Source organism: Garra rufa, chromosome 11 (assembly GCF_049309525.1).
Source record: "Garra rufa chromosome 11, GarRuf1.0, whole genome shotgun sequence".
Taxonomy (NCBI): domain Eukaryota; kingdom Metazoa; phylum Chordata; class Actinopteri; order Cypriniformes; family Cyprinidae; genus Garra; species Garra rufa.
Genome location: NC_133371.1, coordinates 32,385,075 through 32,406,198, shown reverse-complemented (window position 1 = coordinate 32,406,198; position 21,124 = coordinate 32,385,075). Strand labels below are relative to the sequence as shown.

The window sequence follows — 21,124 nt, the reverse complement described above, 5'->3', positions numbered from 1 at the left end:
TTTTAACCTCTAATGTTTGTCTTGTCTAGCTCTGTGTGTACTCTGTGTAGAGATTAAAAAGTTTATATACTTTAAATGTTTTTAGAAAATAACCGATCGTTTCACTAGATAAGAACCTTCTTCCTCGGCTGGGATCATTTAGAGCCCTTTGAAGCTTTATTTTAACTGCATTTCCAAGTTCAAACTCGGGGGCACCATAGAAGTCCATTATATGGAGAGAAATCCTCAAAAAACATAATTTGTTTATGACTGAAGAAAAACATGAACATCTTCGATGACGAGGGGGTGAGTACATTATCTGTAAGTTTTTGTTCTGAAAGTTAACTAATGTACCTGTAAGATAAGTTTATGGCATTGGTCTCAAAACAAAAAAAAAAAAAACATGGGACTTTGAGCCTCTAAAACGCCTTGGTACAACAAAGAATACCGTATTCGTAGAAAGTACCTTAGAACACATATTAGAATCCTGAAACATACCCTCATATTTCTGTAAAACTGTAGGTAAAACCACAGGACACTGAAATAACAGCCATCTGATGTAATCACAACAAAAAAAAATTCCGATGGCTTTTTATCAGTGCGCTTGCGCAGTGCGTGGGGCTTCAGGACAGGCTCCACGTCTGAACACGAGCCCGTCTCAGCCAATCAGAGGAGGCCACAGTGTGTTTGGAAACAACACACGCAAATACTTCATGGCTTTATGACCAGCCCGAAACTTCTTGAATCAGGAAGCTACCTTCTTTTGACTGAGCGAGTGGGGAAATCTTCGAATATTGTTGTGGATATTTTATGCGTTTCTTAATACAGTTCTAACGTTAGTTGGTTTGACTAAGAAAGAAAATGGAAAATTCTCAGGTCTCGGATAAAGAGACGATCTCGCTGGTCATTAAAACGCCTAATCAGTTTCACGGCGATCAGCTGATCGAGGGAGTTCGGGTGGACTGGACCGTGAAAGATCTCAAATGTCACCTCTCCAAGGTTTATCCCACCAACCCGGTAGGTTTGGATTGATTTCTTGTCTTCTATATATATCGGTTTACATCTAGCGAGCCGTCAGCATTCCTCAACAGACAACACAAAGCCAGCCAGTATGGCTGAACGCAGCAGGAAATAACCGACTGTCAATCATTTGCCCTCTATGAACAAAATGAATTCCACTCTATAAGTCTAAGTCTAGGTAGCTTATGTATTGTTAGTTAAGTAATAATTTATCACATTATTCCTCTGCTGTGTAGCTAGTTTCATGACATGGAAGCGAATTCAGTAGATACATGTGGAAACCGAATGCCTTTGAATGCATTTTTTCTAAAAATGTTTTACTTCGTACACACATAAGATAAATATAATTGTGTAAACTGACTTCATAAGCCATGTTTGACATTTGGACTCATTTTCACAGGCTGAGAAAGACCAAAGACTCATTTACTCAGGCAAGCTGCTTCAGGACAACCTGCTTCTGAGAGATGTTTTCTCAAAGGTGAGGGACTTATGCTTTCTGTTTATTTCAGGGTTGACAATTGACTTCAACAATAGACCTAGTGAAACTGAAAGTTTTGAGTTGAAGTTGACAAAACAATAAAACAAACACTGTATAAAACAATACTGTTTTATTCATTGTGTACCGTTGAGGTCAAAAGTTTACGTCCCCCTTTCAGAATCTGCAAAATGTTAGTTTTACCAAAATAAAAGGGATCATACAAAATGCATGTTATTGTTTATTTAGTACTGACCTGAATACGATATTTCACATAGAAAGATGTTTACATATGGTCCACAAGAGACAATAATAGTTGAATTTATAAAAATTACCCTGTTCAAAAGTTTACATCTCCTTGATTCTTAATACTGTGTTCTTACCTGAATGATCCACAGATTTGTTTTTTTGTTTAGTGATAGTTGTTCATGAGTCCTGAACAGTTAAACTGCCTGTTGTTCTTCAGAAAAATCCTTCAGGTCCCGCAAATTCTTTGGTTTTCCAGCATTTTTGTGTGTTTGAACCCTTTCCAACAATGACTGGATTAACTGAAATCCATCTTTTCACACTGAGGACAACTGAGGGACTCATATGCAACTATTACAGAACAAACAGTATTACAGTTCAAACGCTCACTAATACTCCAGAAGGAAACCATGCACTGAGAGTCTTTTGAATCCCTTATATTTTGGTAAAGTAATTAACATTTTGCAAAAGGGGGATGTAAACCTTTGATCTTAACTGTATGTCAAAGCAAAAATGGATGGACCCACATAAAAGGCCTCTTACCATGTGCTGTAGTCAGATCGATTTCAGACCTGTTTAGAGAAGTGACACTTGGTAACCTTTCATGAGATGTTAATTTGAAACTAGGACATTTATTGTTACATGTTGAATGCCTGTCACCTGATAGACTTACTGCCATCAACGAGTGACACAGATTTGCTCTGAGATCAAAACAATATGGCAGTCACGTGATTTATCAATCTGTCAAAGCTTTCTCTTTTACAAAATGACAGTTGGTGAATGTCTTTGCCACCTCAAAAAGGACATTACCACATGCTTCTGCCCAAAAGAAACCTGAAAAATAACACTTTTTTTAACACTACAGGCTCCTTCAGAGACCAATCCCACTCTTCACCTGGTGTGTGCTATGAGACCACAGCCTGCTGCTCAACTTGGAGCAAGACCCAAGGTATGTTATTCTCATCTACTATTTATTTAAGGCTTTCACCATGTGGCAGGACTTATTTAGCAAAACATGTAAAAACAGACATTGAGTTCATTTATAGCTTTCACATCCTGAATTTAGCTTCAAGGCAGTATATTTGATCAGCTTACAGGAAGGCTGTGCTTGTTTCAGTTGGGTGGAGATATCACCACACGGCTGCTGACTTCCTGTTCCTTTCTGCATCCTTGTTTGCATAATCTAAACGCTGTAGCAGTTTTCAAATGAAGTGTCTCTTGCACCTGTTCTGGTCTTCCTACTAAATAATCAAATATGTTCTTTCTCAAATCTTTGGCGTAGGAGACATCAACACACCAGCAGAGTTCCCAGCCCTCCCCACTAACTGCTAGCCAAAGCTCAGAGTCTCCAGGGCCATCCGTGACCTCCGTACCCTCCACAGACGGCCTTAGACAGCGAGGTCATGCTGCCTGGCCTGGCACTAGTGCTAACACGTCTACGTGAGTTCCTGTCTTTTCCTTCAAATTAAAATTCAATCTTAAAAGTGTATGAATGTTAATGTGTATTAGTTATTTACACATTCACCTTTGTTTGCAGATCTGTAAATGCAGCGATGAGTCACCCAGCCTTTCCAACATACTCCCTTTACAGTCCACAACAGCTCCTGTGGTTGCAGCAGATGTATGCCCGACAGTACTACATGCAATAGTAAGTATCCCTACATAGGCTATAGTATAGGCCTGAACAATTTGGGTGGAACATTTTTGTGATTTCAAATTGTGATAAATGCTTGTTTGTATGGCTTCACGATTTGGCCAGTTTTAAATAAATGAATATTTACTATTCTAATATTTCCCTGTAAAATAAAAAAAGCATTAAGAAATATTATGTAATAAAGCAATCCAGTTGTACATAACAACTGTAAAATTGCAATACCAATATTTTTAGCTTCCAGTTTTACTTCCAGTTATTTTTAGCTGTACAAAACAGCTTGTTATCCTCCCTGATATTGCAAACTGGAATTTCTTATCATATTATTTTAATATTTTTATTATAAACACTGGTTTGTAGTGTAAATTGTTTTACTGTTTACTGCACTTTATTCAAGTTATTTTTCACAGTATTTAATGTAAAAAAAGCTGTTGTGAATCACTGGATCAGGATCTGCTCACATGTAAAAGAACACTGCCATGTGCATTCTGAATTTTTGCACAGAATATATTTAATTTAATCACAGCCTTTGCAGAATTAAAAACCCATTTCATGATTTGGTTTCTGGTATTACACTGGTGTTCATTTTGTGATTGAACCTTCTAAATGTGTCTTTTCAGTCACGCTGCCATGGCAGCCGCCGCCTCCACTCCAATGGCCGCCCCTGCTTCCTCACTTCCTGTTGGCCCTCATCAAGCTGCTGTACCTGCAGCTTTACCCAATCAAGGCCCTATTAATGACCTGCCAGCCAATCAGAATGCCCCAGGTCCTGCATTCATCAACCCAGAGGGAGCCAATCAGAATCTGCGAATGAATGCCCAGGGTGGGCCTGTGATGGAAGACGAGGAGGACATGAACCGCGATTGGCTGGATTGGGTGTACACCGCATCCCGATTGGGTGTATTCCTGAGCATCGTGTACTTCTATTCCAGCGTGAGCCGCTTCATCCTGGTCATGAGCAGCCTGGTTATTATGTACCTGTAAGTTAACACCAAGCGCAAAATATTCAATAACATGTGATTAGGGTTTTTGAGCCATTTTATAGGTTTTTACCAGTTTATAAGAGTCATTTGTTTGGCATTTGGACTACACTGGGGGCGGGGGTGGCGGGGGAAAGTCCACAAGGTGGGATTCGATCTCGGGACACTTGCATCATATGTCGGCACACTGCCCAAAAAGCTATTGCCGCCGACATGTTGTATGTTTTTGATTTACTAAAAAGACCTAGTATATTAGAGTCATTTGTTCAGGAATTGGTCTGCACTGGTCATGCTGTATGTTTGTGATTACCTAAAAAAAGAACCAGTTCTTAAGAGCAGCTTGCTGGGATATTGGACTATACTGGTCGTGTTGTATGTTTGTGATATCCTAAAAAAAAAAAAGAACCAGTTCGTAAGAGTCATTTGCTGGGGAATTGGACTGCACTGGTCGTGTTGTATGTTTGTGATTTCTTAAAAAAAAGAACCAGTTCTTAAGAGCAGCTTGCTGGGATATTGGACTACACTGGTTGTGCTGTATGTTTGTGATTTCTAAAATCACATTGTGTACTTTTATTTTAGTGTAATTATGGTTATGTTCCTGTAAGCTGACAACAAATGTTTTTTTGTAAATGGAAAATATTAAGTAACTTGTTCATTAGAGTCATTTGTTCGGGAATTGGACTACACTGGTCACATTGTATGTTTTTGATTCACTAAAAATAACAAGTTTATTAGTCATTGGTCATTAGTTTTTCTGGGGAATTGGACTGCACTGGTTGTGCTGTATGTTTGTGATTACCTAAAAAAGAACCAGTTCAAAAGAGTCATTTGTTGGGCAATTGGACTACACCAGTCATGCTGTATGTTTTTGATTCACTAAAAAGAACTAGTTTATTAGTCATTTGTTGGGGAATTGGACTACACCTGTCATGCTGTATGCTTTTGATTCACTAAAAAGAACTAGTTTATTAGTCATTTGTTGGGGAATTGGACTACACCTGTCATGCTGTGTGTTTTTGATTCACTAACAAGAACCAGTTCATAAGAGTCATTTTCTGGGGAAATGGACTGCACAGGTTGTGCTGTATGATTTTGATTTCCTAAAAAAAAGAACCGGTTCAAAAGAGTCATTCGTTGGGGAATTGGACTACACTGGTCGTGTTGTAGGTTTGTGATTTCCTAAAAACAGAACCAGTTCGTAAGAGTTATTTGTTTGGGAATTGGACTATACTGGTCGTGTTGTATGTTTGTGATATCCTAAAAAAAAAACAAAAAACAGAACCAGTTCGTAAGAGTCATTTGCTGGGGAATTGGACTGCACTGGTCGTGTTGTATGTTTGTGATTTCCTAAATGAGGAACCAGTTTGTAAGAGTCATTTGTTTGGGAATTGGACTATACTGGGCGTGTTGTATGTTTGTGATATGCTTAAAAAGAAAAAGAAAAAAAAGAACCAGTTCGTAAGAGTCATTTGTTTGGGAATTTGACTATACTGGTCATGCTGTATGGTTTTGATTCACTAAAAAGAATCTGTTCATAAGAATCATTTATTTGAGAAATGGACCACGCTGGTTATGCTATATGGTTTTGTTCTCTAAAAAGAATCAGTTTATAAGAGTAATTTGTTAGGGAATTGGACTATACTGGTCGTGTTGTATGTTTGTGATATCCTAAAAAAAAAAAAAAAAAGAACCAGTTCGTAAGAGTCATTTGCTGGGGAATTGGACTATACTGGTCGTGTTGTATGTTTGTGATTTACTAAATAAGGAACCAGTTTGTAAGTGTCATTTGTTGGGGAATTGGACTATACTGGTCATGCTGTATGGTTTTGATTCACTAAATAGAATCTGTTCATAAGAATCATTTATTTGAGAAATGGACCACACTGGTCATGCTATATGGTTTTGTTCTCTAAAAAGAATCAGTTTATAAGAGTAATTTGTTAGGGAATTGGACTACACTGGCTGTGCTCTACATTATTGATTCACAAAAGTAAAGCACCTCTTCAGGAATCACACTATTTGGTTTTGCTATATGTTATGTATTGTGGTGCTACTTAATTATAGTTTGGGTATCTCTGTGTGAGTGTTTCAATACATTGTTTTGTCCATGTCATTGAAAGAATGCAGATGTGGTATCTGTAAACAGGTTCCTGATGAAGTTTGTAAACACAGTTACACAGAGTTATGTAACTTCAAGCTCTGCACCATTTGTCAGCGTACAAACACACACACATACATTCCTGAGCAATATGAAAGGAATGAGTGGTTTATGCAAGCAGAAATGAGCAGAAGGACACAGGGTTCTCTCTGATCATCTGCCTTCTGGGATTCATTTTGTTAATCTCCAGCTGTTATAACTGAGGGTTTCAGACTGGTAAAAAAGTACTTCTGATACTTTATCTCTGCAAACGTTGCAGCACTGCCGACTAGTGCGTAGCACTCCAGCAATCATTAGCTTGATCCGAGGGTGTTCAGTGTGATCTTATCTCCTCCATGTTACAAACTTGACTCAACCTGCCATAAAAACAGTCTAATACTACATACTAACAGTTGGCTATTTTAACCTAAATGGTGTCTTTTTAATGCAAATGGAGTTCCTGAATGTCTTTTTGTAGCTATTCTAATGGTCCTTTTCTGTCTTTCAGACACACAGCAGGCTGGTTTCCTTTTAGACGGAGACCCCAAGCCAGGCCTCACAATCAGCCAGAACCAGAGGTCATTCCGAACCAACAAAACCAAAATGAGGACAGACATCCAGACCCCGTGAGTCATAGTTTCTGTTTAAGAATTAGTTTTACTTGCTTAAGACATGAATGTGCTTATTTATTCTCCTTTTGTCATGAAGGTGCCGCCCCCTGCTGAAGTGGAGGACGCCCGTGTTGCTGAACCCGCCATGACGGCAGTGCCTGTTCCCCCGGTTAGACCACCCTTCCTGTGGACAGCCTGGATGTTTTTCAAAGCCTTTTTTGCTTCTCTGATACCTGAGGCTCCACAGGGTGTTGCAAACTGATCCAGAAGATGTCGGACACAATTGGACTCCATTCTAAACAAAGGCTACAAGTCCTAGGAACGGTAGCACTTTCCAGTCCTTTGGCTATGTGACCAATGGTTGCACATTGTGTATAGACAAGCTCTTGGACATGGAGTTGTAAATATTGCTGGACATTTTTTTGCACAGCACTTTAGATAACCACAACCGTAACGGCTGGAAGCAATGATATGGGTCTCCTGGCCTGATCCTCTTATATAGGCTCCTGTCAACAGGGCTTCATTTTCTTGAAATGCTCCACGATGAGTGATCCAAGGATTAAACTCATGGGATTATCCTATTAAGGTTCTAGTATGATGAACAACGAAGGCCATATATTGATTTTGTTCTAAGTGCATGAATAGATGGAGGGTGCTTGGGAGAATGCAGTTGTGGCACTTTCAAGCTAATGGTGTTTATGCAAGTAAAATAGCTTACATGTTATTTTTTTAAATTGTGCTCCACCTGTGAAATGAGTAATGTTAATATTTATGAAGGAGGTTTGGTATGCATTCAAGTATTGTGAGCAGAATTTGCAATTCAATGAGCACCGAAGAGTTTGTTGTTGACCTCGGGATGAAACGAAGTCGAGTGAGCTTCACTTAGAATTTCGCATCTTCTTTACATGAAGGAACTGCACTTTGGTACCTGCAAGAGACGAGAACAGAAATGAAAAGAGTAATAGTTCTGAGGGATGTAAAATGTTTTTAATCTGGTATTTATCAACACTGTAGCATCTGTCATTTCATGTAAAAATTGTTTTGATTTAACATAAGGATAAGCCTCTTTGTACCTGAAATTGAAAAAAATAAAAACACTTACTTACTTTCTTTGTTTCCATCACTTTGACATTCTTTGAAAAGCCTAATATAAATGAGTGTTGAATTCTGTTTGGGTAATGTTTTTTCCCTCTCTTTTAATTTTATTTAAGGATTTTTCTTTTTTTTTCTGTTTTTTTATATATTTTATTTTTATCTTGAGCTGTCCACCTTATTCTTTAACGCGAAAGTGTGCCTATGGGCAAGACTTACACTGTTTGTGACTACACTCACAATGTGATATAATAATACCAAAAAATTATAATCCCCCCCTTTAAATACTGAAATCCCAGATCGCCAGACAATGAAAATATAAATATAAAATTATTTGTGTTTGGGACGCTGTGAGCACGGAGACTGTAGTGTACACCATAAGTTTGAAAACGTCTAGCTTAAATGTTTAATATTAATAAAGAGTGCTCATAAATGGCGGTTGCGATAGTATTCTCAAGAGAAATAAGTTGAGGCTTGGACCTGGAAAAGCATTCATTGGACAAGCAATATGCCATCACTTAACAAACGGATGGAGTGTATTCATAACACGTCATCAGTCTGCCATATTGGCGGCACTGAACAAACAGTTCCACAGAACTGAATGAAGCTCACATATTTAGTTGTTTATTGCTGCTGAAAATGGTCAATTATTGTCATGTTTTGGGCTGTACTAATCGGTCAGACTGGGAAAACATTTGAAGTACTATAGACTGCCAAAAGTTATAACAAATCAAGAAGAAGAAACTTATCTGAGGTACAAAAGGTGTTTGTGTTTGGCCAAACTGGACCAGGATTTCCAGGTCAAGAATCTTGACAACATTTGTATTTCTTCTTATCATTTCCAGTCAGGCAGGTGACATTTTAGGCAAATATCTTAATAACTACTGGCCGTATGTGTCTTTACCACCTATTAAATTTAGTTTGTCCAAATATTCCGTGGTCTTTCTGATGAAAAATATGCTTGACGACACAAAAACCGATGTGTATCTATGTGAAATGAGTACTCAATTTCCCCTTCAAACAGAGTTTGATTGACAGGCAATCTGACCATCATAACACAAATCTGCCTTTTCATCCGACAAACAAACCAGACGTTGTGGTGTATTGACGAATTTCTGCGGTTATAATAAGATGTTCACTCATGTTAAATAAAGAGGAAGAGACTGTCGGTTGAACTGAGATGCTACAGCGATCACGACACGAAGTGCCACAAAACGGTATTTATTTTTTACATTCATAGTTTCATACCAAAAGTAACCTGTTCTTGTCTCTGTCTTGTCTGCCGTTGTCCTCTGTGCTCTGCGATGTATTTTTTACTGCGTGAAAACATGAGACGTGAAAGGTAACAAAGTGCACTCTTAAAAATAAAGGTGCTCACGATGCCATAGAATAACGTTTTTTTGTCTAAAAGGTTCTATAAAGAACCTTTAACATCTGAAGAACCTTTATGTTTCACGAAATTATAAAAAGGTAAGAAAGAGATGGTTCTTTAAAGAACCTTAGACTGATTCTGAATGATTCTTTGTGGAACCAAAAATGTATGGCATCGCTGTGAAGAACCTTTTTAAAGCACCTTTATTTTTAAGAGTGTGGGCGGGTCTTTGCGATGGGTCAGTTGACTGTTGGCTCCCGTCTGGTAAGCATCAGACTTTGTTTTTGTGGCTTTTCAACAACAAGTTCCTTTCCAAAGCCATTTCCTGTGGACTCCTGTTGCGTTTATGTCCTGGTGGATTTCTATTATTTATCTACATAACTGTTGTTTTTCAGAAATTACTGGAATACCTGGAATAACATAAAAGTAAAAAAAAAGTTCTGTCTGCACTTTACACCTCCTCATGAGCTTGTCCACCTACATGAACTTTGGCCTGCTTCTATCCACTCTGTCCTGTGGCTGTATCTTTTATTTGTTTTGTACAGCAGAATGCTTGGAAAAACACAAAAAATGTCCCTGTGCACTGTTTATTGTCCTCTAGTAACTTTGAGCAACATGTTCTGGTCGACCCCAGAGGCATCTGCATTTTCTCTCTTGTTCTCCAGAAGAGGGACATGACTAATCAGACATTACAAGGCCTGTCCACCCCCTCACCCCTTGTCCTCTGAGGCTACCTCTGGATTCGTCCCTCCTCCTCAGATGCTTGCTGAATGGAACCAGAGCTCTTTTGAAAGACAAGCCCTAATAACAGTAAAAGACAAAGGCTATTTTTTTATTTTTTTTTATTTTTTAGACTTTAAGATGGAGAGGAGTGCAGCGCTGCTCCTGGTTTTGGCTTTGGTTAAAATTAGTTGTTGTTGTGTGGATCCTCCCGCTGCCTACAAGTTTACAGGAGCAGTTTGTAGACTCACCTATCCTGCCGCTGTAGTTTGTAAGTACGCTCTCATTGATTTCTGTACTGTCTAATCAGACATTTATTGTTACTGAGTGTATGTTTTAATGTTCATTACTTTGCAACATAGTTCATTCAAAGCAACTAAAGTGGAAATTGTTAGTGTAATATTACTAAAGAAAGAAGTCTACCCTTTTAGTCAATACGAAGTGTGAGGTTAATAAAAAATATACAATCCATTAAATCGATGTCCACATAGGTTTAAAATGAGTTTTTAATATAAAGCATAGACTATTTATGAAATATGCAAAGATTGTGAAATATACATATTACCAGTCAAAAGTTTTTTGAACGGTAAGATTTTTTATGTTTTTAATGAAGTCTCTTCTGTTCACCAAGCCTGCATTTATGTGATTCAAAGTACAGCAAAAGCATTTTACTATTTAAAATAACAGTTTTTTATTTGAATATATTTTAAAATGTAATTTATTCCTGTGATTTCAAAGCTGATTTTTAGCATCATTACTCCAGTCACATGATCCTTTAGAAATCATTCTAATATTCTGATTTTCTGCTCAAAAAACATTATACTGACTCTATTATTTTGAATCGTGTAGTGTATACTGTTGCAAAATATTTTTATTTCAGATAAATGATCTTTGGATCTTTCTATTCATCAAAGAATCCTGAAAAAATGTAACATTGAAAATAATAATAAAATTCAAATCAGCATAATAGAATGATTTCTGAAGGCTCATGTGACACTGAAACTGGAGTTGAAGCTGAACATTTAGCTTTGATCACAGGAAAAAATTACATTTAAAAATATATTCAAATAGAAAGGAGTTATTTTAAATAGTAAAAATATTTCACAATATTACAGCTTTTGCTGTATTTTGGATCAAATGAATTGTAACGGGGACTTGACGACAGCGTTGATGGATCCAAATGCTAGCTTTATTTAGCAGATCGTAGTCCACACAGGCAGGGTCAAATACCAACAAACAGGAACATCCAAGGCAAGACAAAAGCGTAATCCAATAACACAGGCGAGGGTCAAAATCCAAATGAGCAGTCCAAAGTAACAAAATAACAAGGCAGAGAAACAAAGACAAAACTATAACTATGACTATGACTATACTCTAACTATGAAACAAAAACAAACATGGCAAAATGCTTGGTAAAGTCCGCTACAGCAAAGCATACTTCGCCAAGCCTGTTCTTCTTCTTCTTTTTTTAATGGCGGGTGGCAACCGGCTTTTAAGGTGCATATCCACCACCTTCTGTGCTGGAGTATGGGCCAAAAATGTGAGCAGCATCTTACGACAGAAATCATCTCAAAAAAAAGAAAGAAAGAAAAAAATTACTTACTTTACCATCTTTCTACCTTTATAATAACTTCCCCGCTCAATTAAATCCTTTTCATTAAACTAGTTTCTTTCAAAAATTTAAACAAAGCTCCCATTATCTGTTCTCCAATTTTAAATAGATTTTTAAGGTTCAACATGTTTTCCCCATGCTTCTTTAATTCCTCTTTTAATTTTATCCTTTGACTTTCATATTTGGCACATTCACTAATCACATGTTCAGCTGATTCCTCTCCCCTTCCACACTCACACATACCTGAAGGGTGCTTTTTTTAATAAATACATAGTTTTATTTAATCCAGTATGTCCTAATCTCAACCGCCAAGCCTGTTTGGTTTAGGCCCTGCTTAAATGGCCACCAAACAGGAAGTTACCAATGAGGCAGTAGAGGGAGCAGCAAGTCAGTTCATGGGTAAGGGCTCCCTCTGCTGGCTTGGCATTACATGAATGCAGGCTTGGTGAGCAGAAGAGATGTCTTTAAAAAACATTAAAATTCCTACTGTTCAAAAACTTTTTACTGGTAGTGTAAAAAAGGGCTTTTAAAATGCATAAAAATACTGCATAAGCTAAAATATCAATAACATTGATAACTTGACCATGGATTTTTAGACTTTTTTCAGTGAACCACTTTAACCTGAAATATTTGCTTGAAATGAAGATTTTAATCTAATATTTCAATAATTTAACAATTTAAGTCACATGTTCATAGTTCCTGATGCTGATTAATTAATAAAATATTAATGTAAACATTTTGTTTGATTTGTTTTTAAATTTAAAATTGTTAAATTGTTAAGATTAAATTAATTAATTTAATAATCAGCTTCTCCTCAACTCACAAACCCCTTGCAGTTCTCCTGACTTTGGGAAACCCTGGCCTAGACAATAAACATATCCCTTCCTCGATTCCTCAGTGAATGAGAAGACTACTGAAGTGATAGAGGCCGCTTTTCAGCATGCCAGGTATCCCAGTGTAGAAGGGCAGCGATCAATAGGCTTTGGGACGGTGAAGTATGGATTTCACAAGTAAGGGACTCCTGAATTTGTTTACATGCCTTGTGGTCCACGTCTTTGTCATGGCTTTAATCTTATAACACACTTTTCCCCCACAGCTTAGAGATTCATAACCTTTCCATTGGAAAGAGTGAGTTTGAACTGAAGGAGAATGAAGGAATTGGGATCTCCATTTCAAACGTGTCTGCTGTATTCAAAGGGACTATAAACTATGGATATGGCAGCTGGCTGTGAGTGTTTCTATTTATTACCACAAATCAGGGTCGGGTTACTGCAATAGCGCAGCTGTGGCTTAACCTTGTGCTCTACATAGGCTTTATGAAGTAATGATCTTTAGTTTGTAGTTTGTATAGTATGAACTTATGAACTTAGGTTTCTTCTGGTCACCAAGCCTGCATTTATTTGATCCAAAATACAGTAAAAGCAGTAAAATTCTATTTAAAATAACTCTTTTCTAGCTGAATATGTTTTAAAATTTAATTTTTTTCCTGCATCAAAGCTAAATTTCCAGCATCATTACTCCAGTCTTCAGTGTTACATGATCCTTCAGAAATCATTCTAATATACTGTTCAAGAAACATTTATTATTATTATTATTATCAATATTTAAAACAGTTGAGTACATTTTATCAGGATTCTTTGATGAATAGAAAGATCCAGAGATCAGCATTTATCTTAAATAAAAAGCTTTTGTAACATTATATACTACAAGCTTGGAGTCAGTATAATTTTGTTATTTTTTTGGGAAAGAAGTTATAGAAATTAATACTTTTACTTAAGGATGCTTTAAATTGATTAAATTGATGATGAAGATGTTAATAATGTTTAGAATGTTAATTATTTCTATTTCAGATAAATCCTGATCTTCAGAATTTTCTATTCATCAGTAAAACCTGAAAAACTCTGCATAATAATAAAAATAAATGTTTTTTGAGTAGCAAATCAGAATATTTAAATGATTTCTGAAGGATAATATGACTCAAGTAATGATGCTAAAAATGTATCTTTAAAAACAAAGGAATGAATTACATTTAAAATACATTCAAATAGAAAACAGTTATTTTAGTAAAAATATTTCAAATTTTCAGTTACAGTACAACAATTATGTTATTTATTTATTTTTTAAATCAAAATGGTGAATATTTTGCAATAAATAGTTTTTGAAAAATAGTGCTAGGCCTTTAGAGTTATTTATTTATTTATTGCAATTAAAAAAATGCATTAAATGCATATAAAATTAAAAAAATAAATAAGGAATAAAAACTAAATTCTAATTGTCTAACTGCCATATTTTCTAATTGTCATTAGATTTACAGTAGCTGTCACTCAATATAAACTACCTTGTTGAAAACAAATGTAAATTCGGCAAGCTTAATTGCTGTTAACTTAGTAATACAATATTTATTTGATCTGTTTAAATATCTATTTGATCTGTTTAGGTAACTAAACAATTTATGTTGTATAAATGTCCAAATTATGACCTTTTTAATAAATGTTGCTTTAAATTTGAATTTGTGCCTCTAATGCTTTATGAGACAACATGTACCATAATTTTTTCTGCCACAATAGAAAACCAATGTCAGTTTGCATTGAAGTAACATTACCATATTTTTTTTACACAGATTCGACCTGAAACAGTCAGTGGATTTTGAAGTCGAGTCGCAAATTGACTTGGTCATCAATCCAAAACTATGTGAGTGAATCCCATTCTATTTAGACATCACATCATCATGAAACTGGCTCGACTATTGTCTGAAAATGTGTTTGTGTGACAGACTGTGGCAAAGGCAAAGTGGCTGCAGACACATCAGACTGTTACCTCACATTTCACAAACTGAAGCTGCTTCTGCAAGGAGACAGAGAGTGAGTTCAACATTTCAAATGACCTTCTTATAACACAGATTTTGATTTATATTTAGTTCAAAGTCAATTATCTGCCTGTGAGTAAAGACCACTTCCTGGAGATCACTTGTTATATTTTCCATCCGTACGTGCTGCTCATTTGCAAGAGCTTTTAAATGACTCTCATTTTGACTGTGTGCAGGCCTGGCTGGCTGAAAAGAATGTTCACAGATATTGTGACTTTCACAGTGAAGTTAGTAGTAAAGTCACAGGTAAGAGTGTCTAGCGTATTGTTTTATAAGATCCTGCTCTTATTTTTCAAATAAACACATTGTGGTGATGTGCAACAGAACATTATGATTGGGTTTCCTCTCACTAACAGATCTGCAAGGAAATAAACAATGTGGCTAACATACTAGCCGACTTCATACAAGAGCAAGCAGGTAAAATGCACAGCCTCATGTGGTTTTGTGGTTGTATTATGTGTTTCTGCTATGTACTGATGTAACCTCTCTCTCTCTCGCTCTCTCTGAGCAGAACAGTTTCTTAGTGATGGTGAAATTGGTGTGGATATCTCTGTGACCTCTTCCCCCATCATCAAATCGAATTATATTGAATCATACCATAAGGTCTGATTATAAAGATTTTATTTAGAAATTGCGTTCAAACAAATGTAATCCATTTTTCATATCCTTTGATGTGGTTGCTGTTGTTTTCTGATGAACAGGGTTTGGTTATTTACAATAATACAAAAACAGACCTCAGCACCTCTGTGTTTAACCCATCCCAACTGACTGAAAACCGCATGCTGTACTTCTGGCTTTCTGATGGGCTTCTAGACCCTCTAATGGGCGCTGCACACTATGATGGGCGATTTATCCGCAATATCTCTGGAACAGAACTCACGGTATGATAGATTAGATGTGTTGTTTTGTATGTGATTTTGTATAGTTGTAATATATATTTTTTTGACTGTAGGTGGTGCTTTTGAGCAAATAGTGAGCATATTGTTTTTGTATGTACATGGAAAAAGTGAAGAGAAACTACTACATGCATAATAATAAAAGAAAATGTAAAACAAATATATATAGCTTTGATCACAGGAATAAATTACAATTTTAAAATTATTATTATTTTAAATAGTAAAATATTTCAAAATTGTACTGTTTTTGCTGTACTTTGGATCAAATAACTTTTTTAAAAACATTAAAAATGTTACTGTTCAAAAAATTTTTAGTGTATTTTTTAAAGAGTTTTTTTTATTTTAAGTAACAAACATGTTTGTTTTTTATGGTTTTAGTTTTATTTAATTACAATAACCCTCACATAAAGCTATATAAAGTCTTTTGAGGCTTATTTTCTTGCTTGTCTGTCTCTGTGTTGCAGGATCTCTTTCAGACTGAGATGTCTGCAGCCACACCTGAATTGTTGAACAAGGTAGTGCGACACTCATTACAATATTCAAACTGCACAAAGGGGAGGAAATGGCTGTCACATTTTATGCTGCCATAGGAACATGCAAATAAATGTTTTCGTTTAACCCACACCAACTGTCATTTAACTAGGACAGCACCTGGGATGGTTTGTGATGGCTTTTTACTTTCTCTTCAGTGGCTGTCCTCCACGGGTTCGATGTTAAAGGCCACGAGTGTGTCAGTTCCACACTTGTGGACCACCACAAAGGGCACATCTGTCAGAGCTGTGGCAGGAGTCGAGCTCTTACTGGACAGTCAAGACATGCCAGCACTATATTTTAAGACAGTAAGCTGAAACACATCAGGAGCACAAATGATCCTGTTCAGAAGTTTACATGCACTTGATTCTTACTGTGTTGTTCCCTGAATGATCAACAGCTGTGTGTGTGTGTTTTTTTTTGTTTGTTTAGTGATAGTTGTTCATGAGTCCCTTGTTTGTCCTGAACAGTTAAACTGCCTGCTCTTCTTCAGAAAAATCCTTCAAGTCCCCAAAAAATCTGTGGTTTTACAGCATTTTTGCGTTTTGAACCCTTTTCAACAATGACTGTATGAATTTGAAATCCATCTTTTCACACTGAGGACAACTGAGGGGATCACTGATGCTCCAGAAGGAAAAACGATGCATTAAGAACCAGGGGGTGAAAACTTTTGAACAGAAAGAAGATATAAATTAAAAAAAAAAAAAAAAAATTGTAAATTTTTCTTATTTTGCCTAAATATCATATTTCTTTTATTTAGTTCTGCCCTTCAGAAGCTACAGAACATACTTATATGTTTACCAGGAGACAAAATAAGTAAAATTCACCCTGATGTTCAAATTCAAAAAATTTCAACCCCCTGCCCTGGCTCTTAATGCATTGTTTTTCTTCTGACACATCAGTGAGCATTTGAACCTTCTGTAATAGTAATAGATGCATATGCATCCATCAGTTGTCCTCAGTGTGGAAAGATGGATCTCAAAATCATAGTCATTGTTGAAGAGGGTTCAAATACACAAAAATGTTAAAAAAATCAAAGAATTCATGGGACCTGAAGGATTTTTCTGAAGAACAGCAGGCGGTTTAACTGTTCATGACAAACAAAGGACTCATGAACAACTAGCACTAAACAAAAATGAAAATAAAAAGGTAACAACACAGTATTAAGAATCAAGTGTATGTAAACTTTTGAACAGGGATATTTTTTTATAATTTCAACTATTATTTTCTCTTGTGGACTATATGTAAATGTCTTTTATGTGAAATATCTTATTCAAATCAGTACTAAATAAAAAATAACATGCATTTTGTATGCTCCCTCTTATTTTGGTAAAATAATAACATTTTGCTGATTCTGCAAGGTTTATGTAAACTTTTGACTTAAATCTGCAATTTATAGATGATTGCTTTTGCATATTCAGTTTCACAAATAATCCATTTAGGGGTTTTATTGGTTCTATGATTATAGGATGTAACAGTTGTTGTAAATGCCTCATATGCAGAGAAGAAACTAATTCTGAAGGCCATTGCGGAGAGGTAAGTTATAATGTCTACAAAGTTACAATTGTGACCCTGGACCACAAAACCAGTCTTAAGTCGCTGGGGTATATTTGTAGCAATAGCCAAAAATACATAGTATGGGTCAATATTATTGATTTTTCTTTTATGCCAAAAATCATTAGGAAATTAAGTAAAGATCATGTTCCATGAAGATTTTTTGTCAAATTCCTACTGTAAACATATCAAAATGTAAATTTTGATTAGTAATATGCATTGTTAAGAACTTAATTTGGACAACTTTAAAGGTGATTTTCTCAATATTTTGATTTTTTTGCACCCTCAGATTCCAGATTTTCAAATAGATGTATCTCGGCCAAATATTGTCCTATCCTAACAAACCATACACCAATAGAAAGCTTATTTATTGGGCTTTCATATGATGTATACATCTCAGTTTTGTCAAATTTAACCTTATGACTGGTTTTGTGGTCCAGGGTCACAATTAGCAAAATAAATTTGCCTGATTTAAAGTTTTTTTTTCTTTTTTTCATAGTATTAATATAACAAAAATTTCTACATCAGAAGGACCTTCTGAGGTAAGAATGAAATAAATATCATATTATATTATATTATATTAGGTGCATTTTTTATTATTTATAAATGTATTGTTTATTCATAAATGTTATATAATCTCCTCAAAGATGGAGGAGAGCTTGAAAAGTTATTATATTATATTATATTATATTATATTATATTATATTATATTAGGTGCATTTTTTATTATTTATAAATGTATTGTTTATTCATAAATGTTATATAATCTCCTCAAAGATGGAGGAGAGCTTGAGAAGTTATCTTCAGGAGGCTGTGGAAAAAATGGGAATCCCTAAAGTCATATCATGTAAGTGTGACCATCATAACCAAGCAGTGAGCATGTCAATTTTGTAATTTTTTTTTCATATTTGATCTCTCCCCTCAGATCTGGAACCAGAATTAACTGATTTGATGGATGAACAGGGACTCAATCTTTTTGACATCATCAATCCTGAAGTTTTACCTCAGGATGTGAGTATATTTTACCTTCAGAATATTATCAGTCATAACATCAGTCTGTATTTAACAGGTCATTCTAAACATGCAAAACCTTCATTCATCTCTGGAACACAAATTACTGTCTAAGCAGGGTCAGAAAGCTCTTGAATTTCATCAAAAATATCTTAAATTGTGTTCCAAAGATGAACAGAAGGTCTTGTAGGTTTGGAATGACATGACAGGGAGTAATTAATTCATTTTTGGGTGAACTATTCTTTTAAGAGTCATCACAGACATCACATTGATGTATGTTGTAGCAGAGTATCAAAACATAATTGAACACTTGGTTACACTGTTGTTTTTTTTTTTTTTTTGTGGATGTACAGGGATATGTGATAGTCCAGCTGGATTTTGGTTTTCCGCAACATCTGCTGGTGGAATTCCTCAAAAGGACACTGAACTGACAATCTTGCTATCTTAAATGTACTCTTTCTCACACAAAACACACTTATAGACACACATAGGTCACATAAACATGAAAATATGAATTTCTATTATAACTGCCTTTCAATATATGAAGCGCTTTGATGTTTTGTGTAGCTGTTCCATGTTTGAAAGTAAATATGCGAGTGTGAATCACAATGATCTCGTTTTATGTCCTTTAGTAATACGATCTCATGACCTCCATGCAATGTAGAGATTGTATTACCATTATTAAACATTTCCTGGTACTGTCACACATAATTATGTTGCATGTTTCTGGTTAAACCTGTTTTACTTTATAATAAAAAGGGCTACTACAGGCTTCCTTTTGGATTTTCGAAAGTTAAAGTTTTAAACCTATTTAAAACCTATTATAAAGTTTTAAGCAGTTTCTTTTTATCTCCTCTCTTTTATAGTTTATTCTTTTTTTAATTCAATTGATATACAAAGCAATTTTCCCAGACTACATCTTTGATGTCAATGATTTGATATCACCACTATGTGGCGTCAGTGTGCAGACTATAACATTCTATACATACCAACACTGCTGTCCTCAAATGAACTCTCCCACGACGTGAAATGCATTGAAACAACAAACCTCACTGAGGAGCTATATTTAACTGTGGTATTGAACCGCCACGGACGCTGCTCACTGAATCAGTATAATCAAGGTAGCTATTTTTAATGAACATAAACGCTACATTTATTGTGTTAAACTGCTTTGTATTGTATTTTCACTTTACTAAAAAACATATCTTCAATAATGTCAATGATTTGATATCACCACTAGGTGGGGTCAGCGTACATATTCACAACATATCAACAGCCCTGTCCTCAAATGCACTTTCTCACGACTTAGGTATTTTAACGACAAACTTTACTGAATAACTTGATGTAAAGGTGTTTTTGAAGCGCCACGGACGCTTTGAAATCGACTGTGCTGCTTATCGATTCAGCACAGTTGAGATAGTTTGAATTAACAACAAAAACGCTAAACGTATTGTATTCAAATGTATGTTCACTAAATACGAAAATCTATGAATTCGTTATAAAGTGTTCTCGGTTGTGATTTCATAGAAAGGTATCACCCTTTCAACATACACAATCGTCGATAGTGATATAAAATAGTATTTTATATTAAAACACACTTAACGATATATGACGCAGTAGCGCCGGTTGGCGGGTTTGGTTTAATAGGCGAGCGCGTAACGTCTGGCTCAAGGCAGGATCCGTATTCATTACGTTTATAGAAGAAAACGAAACCAAACCAGACCAGAGGGATATTTTAGTTTCATTTTCTTCCATCAAACTGGACCGATGCGGTATGCCACCAGCGGTGAGTACGTCATATAAATTCATCTTATAAACATACAGAACATTTCTAAATATGAACTTTCGCAGAGTTCATGTTCTGAACAAAGCACGTTGTTGGTTAACACTGTCATTCATTAGCTCAGCCTTCACACAGCTACAGTAGTCTACTGGACTGCAGTGGGATTGTCGTTTCCTGCAGGTCACTAAATGTGCAGGAGCTGCTACGTATTTACTAAGACAGTTTATTTTAGAATATTTTAGGAATTAATTGCATAGACAGGAACATTTGCATAAGTTACATATTCTTTATTTTCAGAACACTACTAAGTAATAACATAAGTGCATCCTGAAAGCTTTTACCACAGAATAACTAATAGTGACCAATAATTTGTCACGTTTTGTCTGTAGCAAACACATTTATCTATTTTCGCTTTTGTTTAAACAAAACCTTAGTACGTTAACCGTGTAGTAAATCTTATCAATATCAAGAGTAAATGATTTCTATCAGTATTTGCAGCAGTTAATGAATTAACTGAAAAGTACTGAACTTGTAGCAAAGCACATGCTTTTAGAATTGCCAAACAAAGCATGTATTTTTAGACTACAT

General features: G+C 35.7%; 2 protein-coding genes across 2 annotated transcripts; both read left to right on the top strand.

The window, feature by feature from the left end:
• Positions 1-676: 676 nt before the first annotated feature.
• On the top strand, positions 677-8,205 carry herpud1 (homocysteine-inducible, endoplasmic reticulum stress-inducible, ubiquitin-like domain member 1). The gene is made up of 8 exons (XM_073850397.1): positions 677-996; positions 1,400-1,477; positions 2,586-2,669; positions 3,003-3,160; positions 3,258-3,368; positions 3,992-4,351; positions 6,997-7,114; positions 7,197-8,205. Exons 1-8 carry the CDS (start codon positions 841-843, stop codon positions 7,359-7,361), a joined length of 1,230 nt encoding a protein of 409 aa, XP_073706498.1. The 5' UTR covers positions 677-840; the 3' UTR covers positions 7,362-8,205.
• Positions 8,206-10,265: 2,060 nt separating this feature from the next.
• Positions 10,266-19,525, top strand: cetp (cholesteryl ester transfer protein, plasma). The gene is made up of 16 exons (XM_073850864.1): positions 10,266-10,554; positions 12,794-12,905; positions 12,992-13,123; positions 14,516-14,586; positions 14,669-14,756; positions 14,938-15,007; positions 15,118-15,178; positions 15,273-15,364; positions 15,463-15,642; positions 16,122-16,172; positions 16,347-16,496; positions 17,657-17,724; positions 18,242-18,284; positions 18,520-18,589; positions 18,668-18,753; positions 19,107-19,525. The coding sequence occupies exons 1-16, from the start codon at positions 10,323-10,325 to the stop codon at positions 19,182-19,184; spliced, it is 1,584 nt and encodes a 527-aa protein (XP_073706965.1). The 5' UTR covers positions 10,266-10,322; the 3' UTR covers positions 19,185-19,525.
• The last annotated feature ends 1,599 nt before the right edge of the window (positions 19,526-21,124 follow it).